Source organism: Callospermophilus lateralis, chromosome 9, assembly GCF_048772815.1.
Source record: "Callospermophilus lateralis isolate mCalLat2 chromosome 9, mCalLat2.hap1, whole genome shotgun sequence".
NCBI classification, from domain to species: Eukaryota; Metazoa; Chordata; class Mammalia; order Rodentia; family Sciuridae; genus Callospermophilus; species Callospermophilus lateralis.
This window is the reverse complement of record NC_135313.1, coordinates 58,147,992-58,168,633: the sequence shown is the minus strand read 5'-3', so window position 1 is coordinate 58,168,633 and position 20,642 is coordinate 58,147,992. Positions and strand designations below refer to the sequence as shown.

Here is a 20,642-nt window from a genome sequence, read left to right as displayed (position 1 = left end):
TTCTTTAGGTCATGGCAGGAGCACAGAAGAAAAAATGTGGTTACTTAAAGTTCTTTCTGCTCCTTGGAACATAGGCTTGACCCAGACTTCTGGCCACTGTCATTAGTATCTTCATAGTGTTCCTAGGGTCACTCTGAGGGCATACTATTTAGGGAAACAATATGAAAATGATCTTGCGTGTGCAGGGTGACTGGACTCAGATGCCAGAGGTGGTGACAGAATGGCTTCTCCAGCCTGGGCTTCAGGCCCCTCCCTGTTCAGTCCGGCCATTACCCTGCCTCATACTCTTAGCTCCTCCCTGACTCCTGCCCTAGGCCATCTGGCCTGACCAGAACATCAGGAGTGGAGGAAACAGCACACATCGGGTATCCTCCTGTGGGACACAGGGCTGAAGGCAGAAGCGGGAAGACCCAGGAGGCCAAGCCAGGTGAAGTGCTTCATGTGAGAAGAAAGCAGGTGTCCAAGAGGGCTTTATTGGTTGCCAGTGCTGGTGGATGGGGTTTACTCAGCGTCCCAATAAACCACTGGGACAAAAATATTAAAAGGAAAGAGACCTTAAAAATAGACTGTAACTATGTTTAAGATCATTTTTTTAGGTATTTTTTTAGGATTAAATACGTTCACCTGATCTACTTTAGTAGGATCATTTGTTAGCCTTGTCCATTTGGCGACAATATGGGATTTTGCTCTTTCTGTGAGCATATTTGTTTTCATGGTTATTGATTGAGGTCCATTGGTTTGGTCCATTGTAAATATTTATTGCCTGAACTGTGGCCAGTCTACTACAGAGGAGGCTCCACTATAGGTCTCCATGACTCCACCTCTTACAGAAAGGCTCTCAATCCTCGGGGTGGGTTATAGCCTCCAGGTTCTCTTTCTTAATGGTAGGCAAAGATTGAGTTGCGAGTTGAAAAGAAATTACCTTGGGTTTGTGTTGTTCTGTGATTGATGAGCCTCTTCATTTAAAACAATTCATGTCTGGGGTCCCTTAGATGCATTCTACCAATTCTACATTCATGCACAGATTGCTTCTCTTTGAGCCAGTGTCCTGTGAAAATTAAGTGACACCTGATCCTAATCTTGTGAATCAAAAGCCAGGGTGTCCATTTTTTTTCCCCCTTCTTGACACTTTGCTTTTTAATTCACACTAGATCCCTTCTGTCGAGGTAGCAGTTTCATTTTTAGTATGGAAATCAAGTTTAATGAAAACTTACTTGCCATTTAAAATGATAATTTGTTTGATTTAGCATTCTTAATTACCTTGAGTAAATTGCCTATAGAGGCTCACACAATTTATTTGTTTGTTCAAAGTATTACAGTGTCATTTGCATATTTCCAACCACTTTAATGAAACTCGAGGGTGGAGCCAGGGCAAGTGCTGAAGGGATGCTCTTTTGGCCTTCTTGTTTTTTCAGCTGGAAGATTTGGATCTTCTACTGAGTTTTCACAAAAGATCAAAGTTTTAAAAAGCTTCAGTGTTGGGAACCCATTAGCAATGAAGTATTTGGGGAAGGGGTAGCAATTGCAGTGATGTGTGCAGTGTTCAAGACCAGCCAGGGCCTGCCCCCTCAGCATCCCCTTAGTTTCCACCCCCTTCTGCCTCTCTTCAACCCCAGGGTAGCTGCCGCCATCTTGAGGGTGTATGAAGTCGTATCTTATTTCTAGCACATTAGAGGAGCTGACAGTAATTAGTTGCAAGGTTCGTGTATGATACTGATAAAAGGTGTCAAATGTATACTTACGACCATGAATCGGTATTCATTAATAACCACCCATAGGAGAGGGCTTAGGAACTTTTATAAATTAAGAATTGTTTCCTATTTTCATATCAGTTGTTTTAGGTTTCATGTGTGAGTTTTAGCTCATGACCTTTGGGAATGCTATTTTGATCCTTTGGGAGTTTTGTTTTGTTTTTTCCCCTGGAAGAGAGGAAAGAGGGATTTGTTTCTGGTTCTGGACAAGCTCGCAGGACAACTTTATTGATTTTTTTTTTTTTATTTATTGATTTTGAGTGATTCCAGAGCTTAATCCTGGTTTACCTCCTAAATTAATGTATAGTTTCCCACTGTAAAGAACATAATAGAAAACAATGCATTAGTTTAAATATTTCCAGCTTTCCAGTTGCCTATAGCCAAAATGTGGAAAACATTCTAATAAGAGCCCTTCATTAGTATTAGTTACGTACTAAAAGCATCCCTGAGTGATGTGGCCGGAAGGCATATCTCAAACAGGGAGCGTTCTCTCTTTTGTACTCAGAGACTATTTGTAGAGAAAGTGTGTGTGCATCTTATGGAGCACTAATCATGATGGTAAAAGAATAACAGTCAGTTTTTGATGTTTGCACTACAATTTGGGGATCTGTGATAAAGGCCGGAAGATTGCTCCCTTCGGTGCTTTGTTAAGCCTGCATCCTAATGTACTCTTTGTACATGAAGGACTGTCCCTGGTCAGCATTAGTGGGGCACGCTGTCCTTTCACAGTCCTGATGGAAAATGTCTACCTTGAAGCTCAAGAGACCTGCTTTGATCTCTTAATAACACTAAGACCTTGGATTTCTCTGGACTTAGGTTTTCTTACCTGGGAAGTGGTTGTCTGTAAATGGGTGAGACATGATCTAAAGTTATTCTAAGATTCTGGGCTTCTGTGATACTGAGTTGACTGTGATCCATATGGTTTTCCAGGATCTCCATACATCCAGACGTGGGAGTTGGGGAAACCAGTTCCTGAAGTCAATGCAGTCAGAAAACATAAATTAGGGCTAAGCAGATAGTCTCCCTAGGAATCAAGCCCCTGGTTCTGATGGCCTGTGAATCTGATGGTAGGTTAGACTTTTATCTTGACCTGATCTGTGATTTCTCCCCCTGATTTCCCACTTGGAATGGGCGGAATGAGGAGGCAGAGAAGGATCTTAGAGATAAAAGTACCAGAATATGATCTTGATATCTAAAATAAAACTACCTTTGTTTAATGTAAACAAAGGAAGAACTCTTTTTATCTTATTGACTCAGAAAAAAAGAAGACTAAATATTGTTAAGTTTAAAAAAAACAGTTTAAGAATCAACTTTTAAATGTTATTTTGTATTAGTAAGAGGCTTCTCTATTTTTAATCAGAATGTAAATTGTTAATAAAGATTATTAAAAATTCAAACCATATGCCAAAGACATAAAATACAAGTTTTTTTTCCATTTCCACAGTCAAGAGCTATCCACCATTAACCCACTTTTGTATGCTTCCAGATATTTTAATATGCACAGATAAAAGTAGTGACTATATACACACATCTTTTGCCTTAAAATGGAATTAAACTGTAAATACAATATGCAAGTTGCATTTTTTAAGTTTAAATGTCACAACAAAGTATATGCTCATTTAAAAGCAACACTTGGATTTGTTTGTGTAGTTATGTGGATGTGTTAGATCATATATAAAAGCAGTAGTTCTGTGGACAGTGTCACTTTATAACACAGTTCATCTTTCTATTTTAGGAATATCAGTGAGGACTAGACATCTCAGTGTTACTTGCCTTGAACTTATACATAACCTGGGTCCCAGAATGAAGATAATCTTATTCTTTAAGGTAGCATTTTATTAGCTATTTTGATGAATAAATGTATACTCATTGTCAAGAAGCTAACATGTAACCCTTTCCTAATTCTATATTTAGACACATTTTTAACCTAATGCTTATATAGGGAGTGTTTACTGTGTATTAGGCATAGTGTTAAACATGTTTTAATTTGAACATCTAACATAGGAAATATTATTATTATTATTACTCTCTCATTGAGATACTTTATGATTTTTCTATAAAATAATCATATCATCTGCAACCAATGGGATTATTTCTTTGTTTTCAATCCTTATACCATTTTTAAAATTTTCCTACTTTATTGCACTGGCTAAGACTTCCATTACACGAGTGAATGGAGTTGTGAGAGTAGACATGCTTTCCTTGACCTTGATCTTAGAGAAAATGCATTCAACATTTGACCATTAAAAATGATTTCAAGGGCTGGGATTGTGGCTCAGCAGTAGAGCACTTGCCTAGCACATGCGAGTTCCTGGGTTTGATCCTCAGTACCACATAAAAATAAATAAATAAAATAAAGATATTGTGTCCAGTGACAACTAAAAAGTAAATATAAAAAAAGAACCAAAAAAAAATCAAACATGATTTCAATTATATATTGAGGAAATCTTTTATTTTTAATTTGCTGTTTTTTTATTATGTGAATATTATAAATTGCTTTTTCTAAATGTATAGATAAAATTCTATATGGCTTTTTTTCTTTTATTATGGTAATATTTCAAATTAAATTGATTGATTTTTAGAAGTTAAAACAGTATTACATTCCTGAGATAAATTTGATCATAATACAAAAAGGATGATTGTTCTTATAAATTACTAGCTTTTATTTGATAATATTCATTAAGGATATTTGTGTCTATGTTTGTAAATAAAATCTGTGATTTTATTTTCTTATATCATATTTATCAAATTTTAGTATCAGATTTATGTTGGTCTCAAAATGAGTTGGGAATTATTTCATCTTGCTCCATTTTCTAAAAAAGTTGTATAAGACTGGTATTACATTTTTCTTAAATGTTTGATAAAATTCACTATGAAACTATTTATACTGGAGTTGTCTTTGTGGGAAGAATTTTGATAACTTTTTTTTCAATTTCTTTTGAAGGTTTGCAGCTATTAAGATTTTCACTTTCATCCTGTACCAATTTTGATTAATTGTATTTTTCAAGGAATTTGCCCATTTTACCTAACTTTTCAAATGTACTGACATAAACATGTTTGTTATAGTTAATTATTGTTCTTTCAGTATATCAGAATGACTAGAGAACTCTCATTTTTATTCATTATGCTGATAATTTGTATTCCATTTAAAAATTTTTTTCTTGATCAGTCTAGCTAGAAATTTATTAAGTTTTTTTTGGTCTAACGTCCAGTTTTTGGCTTTCTTGATTTTTTTTTTTCTATTGGTTTTCTATTTAATAAATGTCTTCCTTTTTTAAAAAAATACTTCCTTCTACTTACATTGGATTTAATTTCCTCTTTTTGTTTTTCTAGTTTTTAAGATGGAACCTTGAGCCATTGATTTTAGACCTTTTTTTCCTTTTTACCATACAATTTATTTTTACTATAAACTTTCCTCTAAGAATGGCTTTAACTGTGTCTGACAAATTTTGATGTATTGCATGTTTTGATTGTCATTCAGTTCAGAAATTTTGTATTTCCTCTAATTTCTTCTTTGACCCATAAGCTCTTTGGAAATGTATTGTCAACTTTCATATATTTTGAGTTTTCTAAGTATACTCCTTCTATTACTTTTTAGTTGAGTTAAATTATAGTTAGAAAATATATCTTGTAGGATTCCAGTCTTTTAAAACTTACTGAGATTTGTTTACAGTACATCATATTTCTATTTTGATGAATGTACCATATACATTTGAAAAGAAGGTATTCTGCAGTTGTGTGTAATGTTCAAAGTGTCAGTTAGGTCAATGTATAGTAATGCTCCAATCTTATATGTCCCCACTGATTTTTTGTCTTATTCTATCAATTTTTGAGATAGCAATGTTAAAATATCCAACTAAAATTGTTGATTTTGTCTGTTTCTTCAATAATTCTGTCAGGTTTTGCTTTATAATTTTCTATTTTATGAATCTATTATTTTTATTCTTTCAGATGAATTATCTTTGTATCACTATAAAATGGTTCTCTTTATGCCTGATAATTGTCTTTGCCTTGTAATTTAATTCATATGATTTCGGGGATGGGTATTGAGGAGTTAACCCAGAGGCAATTTACCACTGAGCTACATACCCAATCCTTTTCATTTTTTATTTTTAGACAGGATCTCACCGAGTTGCTTAGGGCCTAGCTAAGTTGCTGTGGCTGGCCTCTGACTTGTGATCCTCCTGTCTCAGCCTCTCCAGCCACTGGGATTATAGCCATTTGCCACCATGCCCGGCTAATTCATATGATTTTAACATAGCCACCGCCACTTTCATGTACTTTCTCTTTTCCTGATACCTATTTTCCCAAGCTTTTATTTTCAAACTTTTTGTTTGTTTTTATTTACATAGTATAGAAAACATATGGATAAGTTTTGGTTTTTATCCATTCTGAAAAATTAAAGTGTTTAGTCCATTTACATTTAATATAATTATTTAACTGCTTGAATTTAGGTTTGCTATTTTTGTCATTTGCCTTTATTTTGTCCTATGTACATTTTATTCTTTTATCTTCCTTTCTTGTCTTATTTTGGATTAAATGAATATTTTTTAATATCCTTGTTTAGTTTGGTTTTCCAGGAAGAAAATACCAAGAAAAAGATAAATGTGTAAGACATTTATCTGGCACAATGCCAACAAAAGACAAGAGGAGAAAGAACAAGAGTCTGAAACCTATTAAAGAAGGGGCAAAAGAAAGGAAGATAGTGTAGACAGTCTCAGACTGCACTGCAATTTTGAGAAGGTCTCTGCCAGCCTAGTGGAGGGTACTTGTGTCAAGATTGCCAGTGGACAAGCTTTGCATTGGGCAGATATGGCCAAGTGCTAGTATCCCTGCTAGCTCAGTCACTGGCTAAGTTTGAAGAACATAGCTTTGACTCATTCACAATGGATCCTAACAGGATTACAGTTGGATGCTCTCAACTACTGTATTCCTTACAGATGATTGGCAAGTTTCTTCTAGAAGAGAGATCCAAGTGGGAAAATTTCATGGCTGCCCCAAAGTCCACTCTAATTTTTCTATTGACTTTTTATTTGTATCTCTGAATTAATTTTTAGTGATTGTTCAGGTATCAGCACATGTTCTTGTAACTTTTCACATGGTACTTAGAATTAATATTATACTGCTTCATGTCAAATATTGAACCTAATGCCAGTATAGTTCCATTTACATTTCCCCAAATTCTTTGTGCTATTCTTATCCTGTATATTGCTTCCATTTATTTCATAAACTCCACAAAACTATGTTATGTATTTATTGGAATAGTTGTATGTCTTTTAAATACTTTAAAAAGAAGTGTGTGTGTGTGTGTGTGTGTGTGTGTCTTTTATATTTACCATTTCTAGTGATCCTCATTCTTTTATGTAGATCTAAATAACCATCTAGTGTCATTTACCTTTATTCTGGAGAACTCACTTCAATATTTCGAGTTAATGGTGACTAAGTATCTTAGACTTTTTTTTTTTCTTTTCAAAGATGTCTTCATTTAGCCTGCATTGTCTAAGGATATTTTTGCCAGATACAGAATTCTAGGTTGATGTTTGTTTTCCTGTTGGCACTTGACATATTCCATTATCTTCTAGCCTCCACTACTTTTGATAAGTTAATGTAGTTTTCTTGTATGTAATAAGCCACACCCCATCCCTATTTGCTTTCAAGATCCTTTTGTTATCTTTAAATTTTAGAACTTCGAATATGATGTGTTTTGGCATGGATTTATGTTTTTTTTTTTAATATCATCTGTTGGGGACCACAAATCAAGTCAAGATGATGCCTGGCAGTTTGCCAGGAGGAGTGGTTTGTGAGGCAATGCCACTGAGCCATTAAGATGGTGGAGATTTCTTATTGGCTGATTGCTGTATCTGGATGATGCTAATTGAGTCAAGCTGTGTGTAATCAGTTAGGTATATATACCTCTGCTGTTTTGCAATAAAGCGGCTCCTGCTACCTTGTGTGCCCGCTACCTTGAGTTCCTGCTCAGTTCCCGCTGAGTTTCCCCCGCAATAAAGCAGTTCCGGCTTCAACCTTCAAGTTGCTTGTCACCTCCCAGCTATTTGACCCAGCCGGACTGTGGTGATAATCTCCCTTGGCTTTGCTGGGGTTCTTGAATTTGTAAACATGTCTTCATTTTGAACCACATTTTGGAAAATTTGGGCCACTAGTTCCCCTTCAAATATTTTTTCTGCCTATTCTCTCTCCTCCTATCTTTTTGGGATACCAGTTAGTTACATATGTGCTAAACCTTATGCCATATATCCTACTGTTCATTAAATTTTTTGTCTATTCTTCAGATTGGATAATTTCTACTATTTTATCTTTAAGTTCACTGACACATTGTATTACTGTTTTTCCAGTATGCTGTTAGGTTTATCCAATGGATTTTTTCAGCTATTATACTTTTTAATTTTAGCATTTCCATTTTCTGCTTTTCTTTCTGCTTTTCTACTGAGATTTCTTTTATGTCCACAAACATGGTTATAATAGCTGCTTTACACTCTTTATTGCTAATTCTTGTTGTCTATATTATCCCACAGTTGGTGAGACTCTGTGGACTACTTTTTTGTTTGAGGATATGTTGTTACATTTTCCTATTTCTTTACATATCTGATAATTTTGAAATTCATCTTAGACATTGTGAATGATACATCATAGAGATTCTGAAATTCTTCACATACTTTAGTATTGATTTGCTGGTTTTGCAGGCAGTTAACTAACAGACAGTAGCAGAAATCTCTGTTCAGTTCTTTTCATGATAGCTGGGGTGCTTGGAGGATGCTCCATGCATATATTGTGTGTTAGTTTCCTTGTATGACAAAGTGCTTGACAATAACAATTTAAAGGAGGAGAGGTTTATTTTGGCTCACAGTTTCAGAGGTTTCCATCTATGATTGACTGGCTCCATTGCTTTGGACCAGAGATGAGAGAGAAGCCAGGGACAAGATATAGTTTCCAAGGTCACAAACCTAAGACCCGATCCCTTCTACTAAGTCCCACCTCCCAATAATTCATTTAAATTATTCATCCATAAAATGGATTAATCCACTGATGAGGTTAGAATGCTCATGAACCAATCACTTCCTTAAAGGGGGAGACGTCATATCCAAACCATAACATAGTATTGGGATCAGTCAGAGATTTGATCCAAACTTCCGTACTGAATTTGTGGCCATCTTTTCTCTGAAATCATCTCCCTCATTTTCCAGCTCCTGTCATCTTCCCAAATTCTGCTCACTGATTCCTTAGCTAGTAAGACATTAGGCTCCTATATGAATAGGGCCATCTCAAGTCCCCTGGGACCTTCTAGTATATGAAAAACTATAAAAGCTGGATGATTCATTAAGTGCCATTCATCTAGGTACCATCGCCCCCTTTGGTTTCTACCTGTTCTTGGTTACTCTTTAGTGCCTTCTATCATACCAACCCATCTACAAGAGGGTTGGTATGATAGAAGTGAGTTTTGAAATCAGAAATGGAACTCTATTATAGCATTTTATAGGCGAATTTAACACCCCCGCCCCCCCCCACACACACACGTGCACCACAGTGAGTTTAAGTCCCTTACCCAAAGTCATACAGTGGGTAAGTGGCAGAGCTGTGATTTGAAGACCAGAGTTTTAGGATTTCTTCTAAGGCAAGGTTTTGTGGTATAAATTTTTGGCAATGAAGGGACGTATAGGAAATATTATGAGTCTTGTGGTGACATTTCCTGATGCATTAGACTCATCTTTAGTACTCTCTGAATGCTTCAGGTAACTTTAAGTGTTTACATTATTTTATACCCAAGTTTATATATAAGCTGCATTAAAGGATCATGCTTTTTTTTTATTAAATGCAAAGTAGGTCTTTAATTTTGTAAAATCCCCTATTTTCATGATCCTGTGATGTTCAACTTCTAAAGCCATCTTACTTCGAAACTGGCAGAGTTTGTCAAGTAGTTCATTTAGTGATTAAAATAATTTTTGGAGGAAAGTAATATCAGTAGTAATGTAATTAAAGTATATGAGTGATTTCCTGAAGAAACTCAAAACCACAGTTATGGGATAAATAGTGGACTTTATATGTAATTAACTGATGGTAAGCCATAAATCTTGAAAGGACAACATTAGGACCAGTTTGAGTAATATTTGTTTCAGAGCTTCTGCTCTGTTTTGATGGTTTCCCTTTTCCTAAGCTAGTTTGAATCAACACTCATCAAATGATTAATTTCATCTTATTCTCTTCCCCCGATTTCATCTTCACTTTGCATTTTTATAGTGAAGCTTGCAAAGTCAGTATTGATTTTGCCATAAGGTGATATGTAGAGAAGTGAAATCTTGTTCATACATGTTGCTTTTTTCGCCCCCCCACCAGTATTAGGGTATCTTATCACTGAGCTAAATGAGCTAAATCCCCAGCCCTTTTGAAATTTTGAGACAAGGTCTTGCTAAGTTGCTGTGGCTGACCTTGAACTTGTGATCCTCTTGTCTTAGCCTCCCAAGTAACTAAGATAATTCTGCCTCCAGCTTTGTATGTTACTTTCAAACCAAAGGATAGGGCCTGTGTGTTTGCTTTTGGAATTCTCGTGGCATCCCAGGCCAGTGCTCAGATACCATACTTGAGGGACTGGTTAGTAAAGAGCATGGATTCGATACCTGATTGATTGATCATTCTGAATCCCAGCCAGGCAGTTCTGGGAAGGTGGGCTTATCTTCTGGGTGGAATAAAACCAAGTACTTGAAGGCCATGATAAAGATTTTGGCTTTTATCCTAAGAGTAATGGGAAGCTATGTAGAGTTTTAAGCAGTCAAGCGACAAGCCCAGCTTTAAATTTTTAAAATAATTTCTCTGTTTGTGGAACAGTTCAGTATAACCAAGTTTCACAGTACAGACATTAATAAATATTTTTAAAGTTTATCCCAGGGATACAATCTAGAGGAACTGATACCTGGATAGTCTTCAAGCAGCCTTCCCAAGTTATATTTCTGCTGACTGAAATTTTAAAAAATCTGAGAAGCAGTAAGTTTTAGATTGACTCTTTTTTGGGGGGAGGGGAATTGAAATTGGCCTTTTTTTTTTTTGGAAATGTGAATATTTTGCATTTCTGATAAGAGGTGTTTTTTAAAGGAAAAATTGCAGCAATTCAAATGTCCAGGGTTAGGGGATTGAATAAAACAAAGCCGTTTTAAAAGGCGAGTCTAGCACTGGGGATGTAGCCGAGTGGCATAGCACTTTCCTAGCATGTTCAAGGGCCTGAGTTCAGTCCCCAGTGCCAAAAAAAATGAGGGTAGTGGGGTGGGCAATTCTATATTTTATGCCCACAGGGAAATGGATATAATTTATTAATTTTAAAAATCAAAATTTTAAATGCAATAAACATGTTAAAATTGTGAAAACAATTATATTTTCTCTTAAAAATACACAAAATTACAAATGAAATAACATTTAATATTCACCAAATTCTGATGCTTAAAATGAGAACAGAAACCTAATATTTTTTCAGTAGCCATCGTAGATCTGAGTTTAAAAGCATTGAGAGACTGCTAAGGCATAACATTTTTAAGAGATCAAAAACTTCCATATGAAAATATATTCTGATCTGTTTTCCCTTCCCAAACATTTGTGGAGACTAAGAAAATTTTAAACATGTCTTGGAGGAATTGACAGCTCACAAATTAAATACAGCCTTTAGCTCTTGTGTCAGCTGCTCATTGTTGACAGCAGGTTACAGCAAGGTTAATAATGATTTGTTTGAAGGATTTCCCCAAATTTTTATAGTATTTTGTGCTTCTTGTGTGCAACCTGCAAAATTGTAGCACTCAAAATAGTGCTCATTAAATTAAGCATTTAAGCATACAGATGTCCACCAAAGATTGGTAGAAAAAGAAGATATTTCTCAGAAAAAAATGAATCACTAAAGGTGAACTGCATTCAGGGTAGTAAGTGCAGTATCAAGTTGCTCTGTTTTTGTGAAATGTCGATTCTGAATTCTAGGCTGAAAATCTGGTAGATGACAGCTCTTGAGTATTTCCCGAAGCCAGCTACTATTTTAGGGCATAAATCGTAAATATACCTTTGAACTAAGGCAGTCTCACTGGACCTCTCCCTTTGCCACTCTGACTTCCAGTCTCAATGGGATATTGAAGGGGAGGCTCGATAGAATAAACAGTGGAATCCTTGTCCGGGAATGAGCGCCTGGCAATTGTTTCATGGAAAACAGGGAGGGGTGGGGGACAACAACCCTGCTCTGTTCACTGGCTCTTTAATTTAGATTACCAATGATAAAGCCGGGGCTACGGCTAAAGAAAGGTAGGATGCATACGCAGAAACATTAGTGCTAATATGCTGCAGAAAGACAAGATAAATCAGTCCAGCTCTCATACATCACTAAGGGAGAAGCGGATTGCAACTTGACCATGTGCCTGAGTAGTCCCACCAGTGAGAAGAGCAGAACATGGATTAAAAACACCTAGAATGTACCCTTAGGGCTACTGCTGAGTTGGACCTGGGAGAAGTGTCTGGTGTAAGTTTCAGCTTGTTTTATCCATGTATGTACCAGTGTGTTCACATCCAGGGAGCGAGCTCGTTTCTCGTGTGTTCACGGAAGTCTCAAGCAGTTTGTTTACAGTAGTAGACTTCATTTTGTATAAATGTAATACCAACCTAATAAAGTTCTTAACAGAGGACAGTTTAGCCCAGTGTTTATCCGGGAGAGAAATATGAGCAAGTGATGACTGTCATTACTGTCTGTAGGAAGACTGTGGGTGAGATTTTGTTTGTTTTGTGTTTTACTTTACCGGGAAGCAGGGACTAGAGGGGGTAGATTTTTAAGTTAAAAACTCAGTTCTTTTGCTCGTCTTTTTTTTTTTTAAAAAAATGTATGTGTCACCCAGTGTCTCACTCCTCCTGTGGTCTTTTGTTTTGAAAACTGTGTTTGATTATGTGAGCCAGACTGCTCGAAACGCATTATATTTTATGACTGGGATGTTTGTATTGTTTCATATCTGTTATTAGACAAAATAATCATAAAGGGTGTTTTCTATGGACCTTTTTATATTCCAAAATTAAGTACAGATGGTAATTTCCAGCAGTTTTAAAAAATTTGTCAATTATTTAATTTAGCCTCACTTAAGCATCTGCACAAGGAGAAAGCTGAGATGGTACAGAAACTGAATGAGCATTGATTGCTAGTCTGAATTGCATCTTGAAAGTTTTTGCCTCAAATCTCTGATTTCACAGTTTATTTTTACCAAATTAGATTATCATATTTCACTATCGAGACTGTGAATGGGTGGAACTCTTTCGAATATCCTACATTTCCCATCAGAACAGAGCTGAACGCGCCTGCTGATTGTTACTCGGAGGGAAATTCTCATGCCGGCTCACCGAGAAGATTGCTTAAATAATGCATGGGCAGGAGTGAGGCAAGATGGAATTTATGGCCCAGACACTGAGATCAGGCTTTTGTTCAGAGGAGAGACTATTTAAGTGTGAGCATAGAACATACACCAGGCTCCAGAGGACGGGTGTAACTGAATGAAATTAGTGACCACATGATGCTGTCCACATGTTATTTCAAAACAAGCCTTTAAGTGGCCCGCTGAGCCTATCCTGTGGTTGGTGGGAGGGAGAAGGGGAAACTTAAAGTGCCAATTGGAAACAGAATCCCCTGACTGAAAATTCCATGGGACGGACACAGAGTGAATGTTCTACAGGGAGGCGGGGTGGCCCTAGAGAGACCGGATGTGAGACTGATGAAATGCATTGTGGCAGTCTCCTTAGGAGAGAATAAACCTTGACCAAACTGCAGAATTCTATACACTATGTCTTCCATCTTGTCCTAATTAGAGGAATATGTCTGCTGAATCCTAATCTCTCTAATTGTTGATAGAGCAGGCATGTGATTTGCTATAAATACACATGAGCATTCATTTCTGAAATAATGGCTGTTGCCAAATATATTAGACCGACAGGAGTGCTGGACTGGGGAAGCTGTGCTGAATAGTTGAGTTTGGGAGGTAATGGACCAGTTGAGAATCATTGCACAGCTGGGCCAGCAGCTGTACCCAGTGCTCTGTCAAGTTTGGCCTCTAATTTCCTTGAACTTGTCCTTGTTTGCCAAAATGATGAACGTAGCAAGAACTTGTTTTAAATGAGTCCGCTGCAAGTAGAAAAAAGACCCTTTCCAAGGAGTCTTTGCCAAAGTGTGTAGTCAAGAGCAGCAATGGCCAAATGCGGTATTGATTAGGGAAGGGAAGTTTGAATAATCATAAAAATGAAAACCAAAGGCACTAAGTTGAAGGATGAGGTAAGCTGGCAGGAGACCAGAATACATGAAAAGGCAGAGTGTTGGGTCATCGCTGTCCTAACTAAAGGACATATGGAAAAACCCCATAATAATATCCAGCAATAATTATCTTGTAGTTAGAAAAAAAAAATAGTCCTGTGAATTGGAAGGCAGCCCAGTAATCCCAAAGCCTTTTTTTCCTAACAGTGTATTGTTCTGATATTCTTTTGGGTCTGGGTCAGAAGGAAGCATCAGAGTGTGTTCTATTAAGAAGCATCCTATGACCAAACTATGCAATTAAGTGGCTAAAGGCAGCAAGGGCTCCCCTCCCTTCCCTGGTCCCTACTTGAGTAAGAATTTATCTAGCACTTACTGTATACTGAGATACGTACTAGAATAAAATCAGCTAGAATAAAATCTGAGAGCCTACACTTGCATTGATACTTCTTTTTCATGAATTCCATCTGTTGAAACCTTCAGCCTTGATGTGATTCCCCAACTCTAAAGAACTTAATTACAGAATCCTTTGCTAGGTGAAGCTGTATTTTCCTGTCACTCAGGACGTCCCCCCTCTTCACACTTGAGGGCCAGTGACTCCAACACTTGCAAGATAGGGAATTCGGGACTAAACACTAAACTTCTGGGAGAGCCAGTTTTCTCATTTGCGAAATGGAGAAAGTGATCCTCATCTTTCAGGCACACGAGGACTCTGAGGGAAGGTGTGCCTGGGTATGAGGAGATGCTTTCCTGCCCACCCAGGATGGAAGGAGTACCATGTACCCTGTGGACAGAGCCTGTGACAGAGCATAGGAAGTGGGGTGAGGACACAATAAAAGAGCAGAGGTGGCAGCAAAGCTGGCTTGGTGGGTGTAGTGGTACCTTGATAAGAGCATGACCTGAGATAGGATGGCACCAGAGGGGAGGAGGAGTGAAGGATGAGCCTGAAGCCTGTCTCAAAGGGGAAGATCATGCACGCTGGTCCAGTTAAAGCAGAGCAAAGAAGGACAAGTAAAGAACAGAGAGCTAGGATGGAGAGGCAAAAGACCCAGAGTATGGTCATGGCAAGGTACGCTTTGTGTGTCCATAGGTGTGCATGTGTTCTTCAAAAATAAAAAACCTAAAGCAATGCAGTCTTTCAGGGACCCATAAGCCCAGAAAACAGAAGAGGGAAGAAGAAATCAGAGTGCTCTAGTTAACTTATGGAAAAGGAACAGGGGGAAAAAATCAATAATAAACCAATAACGCAGGGATGGTGCTGACAATAGAGTGAGAATTCAAAGGCATTGCTTAAAATGGCAAATCTATGTTTGGAGTTTTTCCCAGACAAGACCCACAATCATCAAATAATAAGGCTCTTCTGCAGTCTTGGAACTTATTTAAGTTTTCCTGAGTTTAAAAAAAAAATGCCACTGAAGGGATACAAATAGTGTCAGGGTTGGGAAGAAAAGGAGCATGAGGAATGGAAATTCTCAAAATAGCATGTTTTAAAAGAGGAAACAGGAGCCAAAAGATGGCTGGTTGACCCTGCAGAACATTAACCATTCATTATTATTTGTTGGAAGGTTTAGAAACTGTTATTCCCTAAATAGCTTATTGTGATTTTTAAGGAATTCTAAACAAGAATCAAAAGCATACCATGTCCCCAACTGACAAATAGGTGGTGGTCCAAAAGTGCATTTGTAAGTCCTTCTTAGGAACAGTATTGTAAACATCTTCAGTCTGCTTTTCAAAGGGCTACTCAACCCATCCTACAGCAGAAGTATCACATACATTTTCATAAAAAATTAATAGCAGAAATACTTTTAATGTTAATAATTAAAATATAAGCGTTAGCCATCAGGATAGAAAATGTTTTGAATGCTAGTGTTTAGGGAAACGCAGGCTCATTACAAGATGATGTGGTCTGTGACTACCTTAAAATTCACTTCTACCTTCTTTGTCTTTGACGTCTTTGATTTTGAAATATAAGGGTTTCTTGATCCTTAGTTCAGGCATGTTGTGGATTCTACCTTCAGCAATACCTGCCATGATTAGGATTGTTCTCACAAAAATAGAAAAAAGAAAGGGAATGAGTTTGGGAGGAAAGGGGAGAGAGAGAATGGGGAGTACCTGAGGGGATTAGGGCAAGTTAAAAGCTGAGCTGGTTTAAAGGGTGAATGGGAAATAGACAGAATGATGGGAAATCAAGGGAGCTTGGAACATCGAAAAGAAGAGTAAATAAGAGAGTATATGTATGGAAAAAATATTGAGTCTAATGACTCCTGGACAAGCCACCAGGGGGTGCTTACCACCTGAAGTTGAAGTTGAGCTTGTGTGACAGGTAGACCTGTGGACCTGTGACTTTTTTTTTTTTTTTTTTTTGGTACCAGGGATTGAACCCAGGGGCACTTCACCACTGAGCCACATCCCCAGCCCTTTTTGTATTTTATTTAGAGTCAGAGTCTCGCTAAGTTGCTAAGGCTGGCTTTGAATTCATGATCCTCCTTCCTTAGCCTCCCGAGCCACTCCAGGGACCTTTTTAACCCCTCCTAGGTCCCCCTGGCCTTCACTTCCTTCCCTATTCAGTTTGGATACTGTAGCCTATCATTTCAACCACTCCTTTCCCCAATATTATCAGTTCTCTCATTTATTCACTCGATTAAGGTATATGAAGTGGTTACTGTGTCAGGCAACACAGCACTTAGAAATGAGCCCAACAGGTCAAAGCCAAGCGTCACTCTGTCCGGTTGTGAGCTCTCTCCTGTCTCTAGCCCTGCTGCTGGGGAAATGCCTACCACTGCCCAGTTTGATATCCTGGTAAATTTAACCCCTCCGGCTCCAGAGAACCAGTTTAACTCAGTGATTTTATGTGTTTTCCTAGAAGCTCTTCCCATTCTCCCTAATACACATTTCAAGATTTTCCTGCTCGCATCAAGTCCTTGACCAGATCACCTGTCCCCTCGTTTTCCCACAGACAGTCTCACCTCTTATGGTGCCACCAAGTCATAACCCAAATAAAGCCAACCATGTCGAGGACCAAAACCAAGATTTCTGAAAGCCATCTTTACACATCTTTCTCTCCTAATCTAGTTCCTCCTGGCAACTATCCTGTGTTTTCTGCCTCCTGTCCATCTCCCCTGCCACCATTCTAATTCACCTCATTTCTTACTCTCAGTCCTCTCTGGGCAGAGCAAACTAGCCTGTCTTGGTGCCTGTCGATTTCCTCCACCTCTTACCTCCATCAGCACAAGTCAGACAGTTGAGCAAACAGATCATCCTTTCCCTGAGTAAGGGGAGGAAGGCGTAGTGAATATTGGCAATTATAAATATACTTTAAAATATTTTTCCATTTGTACTCGTTTGCTCCCCTTCCCTTGAGTTAAAATAGAAGGTTGTTTTTTTTTTTTTTCCTTCTCCTGAGATGGCTCCACCTGGGTTCTGGTTCCCATTCACTCCATCTTCTTGGCATGCTTGCTTTAGCACAATTCCTCCCTTTCCTGTGATCTTCACTTTTTTATCTTTAGAGGATCCTTCTCATCAGAGTGACAGGGCCACCGGCCACTCCCATCTTCACAAAAAACAAAGCAAAGCCTTCGTCTTCCCTGGTACCCTTCATCTTCTGACTTTATCTCCCTTTCTACAAACTTTGGAATCATCTGTGCTTGTTGTGTCCTTTTCTTCTCTGTCCAGCCACTCCATGGACTCCCCATAGCTAAAGTCATCCTCTGCCTCCTCATCTGGATTGTGAAACACAGTCTCAGTCCTTCACCTTGTTATGGTATTTGACTTTGTGGAAACCTCCTGCCTCCTGAAATTTCATTTTCCTAACATTTCTTTGTGCTTTCTTATTTCTTGCTATCTTTTGGCTTCTTCTTCTTCTTCTTCTTATTATTATTATTATTATTTGTGTGTGTTTTGGGCGGGGGGATGTTGGGGACTGAACCCAGGACCTTGTGCATGCAAAGCAAGCATTCTACCAACTGAGCTATATCCCCAGCCCCTGGCTTATCTTCTTTATATGCTATTAAATATAGATGATATTTAGGACCTGTTGTCTTTTCAGGCTCTGGGAGAGTAAGGGGGGTTTCCCATCCATTCCTTGGCTTCTGTTAATATTTACATTCTCTTGATTCCCAACTGGGGTTATCCCTAGGTCTCACTTTGGGAAATAAAGGTGAGGCTCTCTTCTGTTTCAGGATTCAAACGGGGAAAACAAAGGTTAGATCGCTCTCTCTGTTTTTTTTTTTTTTCTTTTTAAAAATATAGTATAAACTGCATGGAATTTTTCCTTTTAATTAAGCCAAAGTTTTAAAATGCTAAAGTCAATCTCAAAAATGATTATTAAAAGGAAAAAGATTCTTTGACTTTTCTGCACTTGGGATTTTTAAAAAATTAGATACTCTTTAGATACTCTATTTTAAAAAGCTGGCTTTGTGTCCTTCAAGTGTTTGAATATCTTTGGGATAACTGAATTATCCTACAGGTGCTATGGGAAACACATTGTTTAATATTTTAACCTGCACTGAAAAGACAAAGGGAAATGAGTTGGTTTTATTTGTGATCAGAGGAATCATCCAAAAGAAGAGACTCTTAACCTTAAGCATGAAGGTCCAAGAAGACATCCCTTTCCGTATCTAAACAGACCTCATCATCTGAAATAGACCTCCATCCCTTTGAAATTGGAAGTGATTGCAAGATTCTCTTATTATTCAGCACTGTTTGAGTAAAATGGGTGAATGGCTGAGGGTATTGTTGGTTTTTATAACTAAATTATGATGAAAGAGCCAGATCTATTGGCCTTGTCCAGTTTCATTCTGATCAAATAGACACAGACTGATGTTCATCCAGGCCAATCTGTCATGGTAAAGGGGCAGTGTTTAAGACTTTGTTTTGAACTTTTGAGCTGTAACTACATGTTGGAAAAGTTCCATGAGATGGAAGTGACACAGAAGAAGTCTAATGATTTGAGTTAGAAAAAGGACATGTTACATTGCTTATTTAGCCACTTTTGTGGAATATAGAATAGATTTCAACTTTCAAGAGAGAAATAGATCATGTTTCATAAATTCATATTATGTAACACCTAAATTAATCCACATTTTAATTGTTAATCAATGACAGAGCAACTGGAGAAGGTGTGGCATGCTCCAATTGTTGGGCTCCTAGCATCCAGGCATGCAATTGTATTTTGAATAGATTGGAATCACATGAGCAGATTATTGGACCACCTAACAAAACAGGCATCTTCGTAATCAATCTCTGAAACGATAAAAACATGAATTAAGTAGTTTTCGATCAATATTATTCACACAGCTCATATCCTTAATGATAATGCTTAACTGAAAGAAAGACCTTTGCTTCAAGGTTCATTTGTGATCCACAGAGAAGTCTAAATTTGTTTTGACGTCCCAGTGCTTCTAGAAAATACAGTCCTGTGTTTCATTTTGTGGAATTAGAGTGGCCTGCAGAATCACATGCTCTTGTATAGCATAGACCACCTCTACTTTTTCTTTATTTTTTCTGGGGTGGGGGGAGGATGGTGGTGGGAATTGAACCCAAGCTCTTTTGCATACTGAACAGGCATTCTACCCCTGAACTATTCTAAATTTTAACATTTTAACCTACACTGCAGCCCCATTCTAACTTTTAATAATAGAAAATATAATGGGGAAGGATCTGTGGAGTGGAGGATGGGGAAGAGCCATGTGTATTCTCTGCTGTTATTGGTGCTTGTACCCTCCGTGGAAGTGTGTCTATCAGAGATCCAAACAGTGGAGACAGAGCTGTCATCTGAACCTTGACACTACCTACTAATTCAGAGACAGAATTAAGTGGGGTTTACAGTTTTTCCTTCTCTAAAAGGAGAATGTAGAGAACTCTTAAAGCACTCTTCAATTCTCAAATGCAGTGGTAGAACAAATGTACATCTCTGTGCAGTCTCACTTGGAGGTGAAGCCTACCACCACGGTCTTCCCAAAATGAAGGTGTCAAGGCAAATCCATCACCAGCCTCGGCCCTCTCTGCAGTGGATTGGCGTGTCGAGTTTTAAAAAGAGGTAGCTCGTCTCCACTGCATACCGTCTCCCACAAAATTTATCAAAATTGCAAAATAAGGCCTGTGATGGTCAGCTCTTTCTAGGCCTCTGGCAAGGATGGCAGTTCTTCCAGAGACCTGAACAATGAAGTAATCACTCCCTTCTGTCGTTTTGCCTTTAGAACTAACTGGAAACCTCCATGGTAGTTTCTGAGCTTTGTTCGGAAATTGGATGGTAGGTTGCTGGTTGACCATTTTGCCAAATCCATACAACAACTGAGAGCTTGTCCTAAATTTGAATAAGCCAGAGGCTATATTATCCGATTCCTAATCAACCATAGTTCACAGCAGAAAACTAAGGCCTTTAATTTTATTTTGTCATTTTGGAGGCGCAAGAAACATATATATATAATTCCCAAGCTCATAGTATTAGCCAAGTAATTTCTTTTTCAGGGTGAGATAAGATCACAGAATCTTTGTCCCTGGAGATTTTCCCCAGTCATGGAGGGATTGGGTTCCCTGAATCCCTCTAAGTTACTCATTTCCTTGTTTCCATTCATTCATTGACTCCTGCTGTGTCCCAGGCATTGTTCTAAACACAAGAAACAGGACAGTGT

General features: G+C 37.9%; 1 protein-coding gene across 3 annotated transcripts in view; it reads left to right on the top strand.

Annotated features, from left to right (window-relative positions):
* The window catches only part of Rapgef4 (Rap guanine nucleotide exchange factor 4), a 214,962-nt gene that overhangs the window by 21,881 nt on the left and 172,439 nt on the right, over positions 1-20,642 (top strand). Inside the window, exon 2 of one of the 3 annotated variants that reach the window (XM_076866655.2) lies at positions 3,487-3,578. The exons of 1 other annotated variant lie outside the window; for it this stretch is intronic. In XM_076866655.2, the coding sequence (XP_076722770.1) occupies positions 3,555-3,578 (24 nt within the window). In that variant the 5' untranslated portion in view covers positions 3,487-3,554. Of the gene's footprint in view, positions 1-3,486; positions 3,579-12,214; positions 12,250-20,642 lie in introns of those variants that run through there. One more of the 3 variants, XM_076866657.2, reaches the window with a different exon arrangement.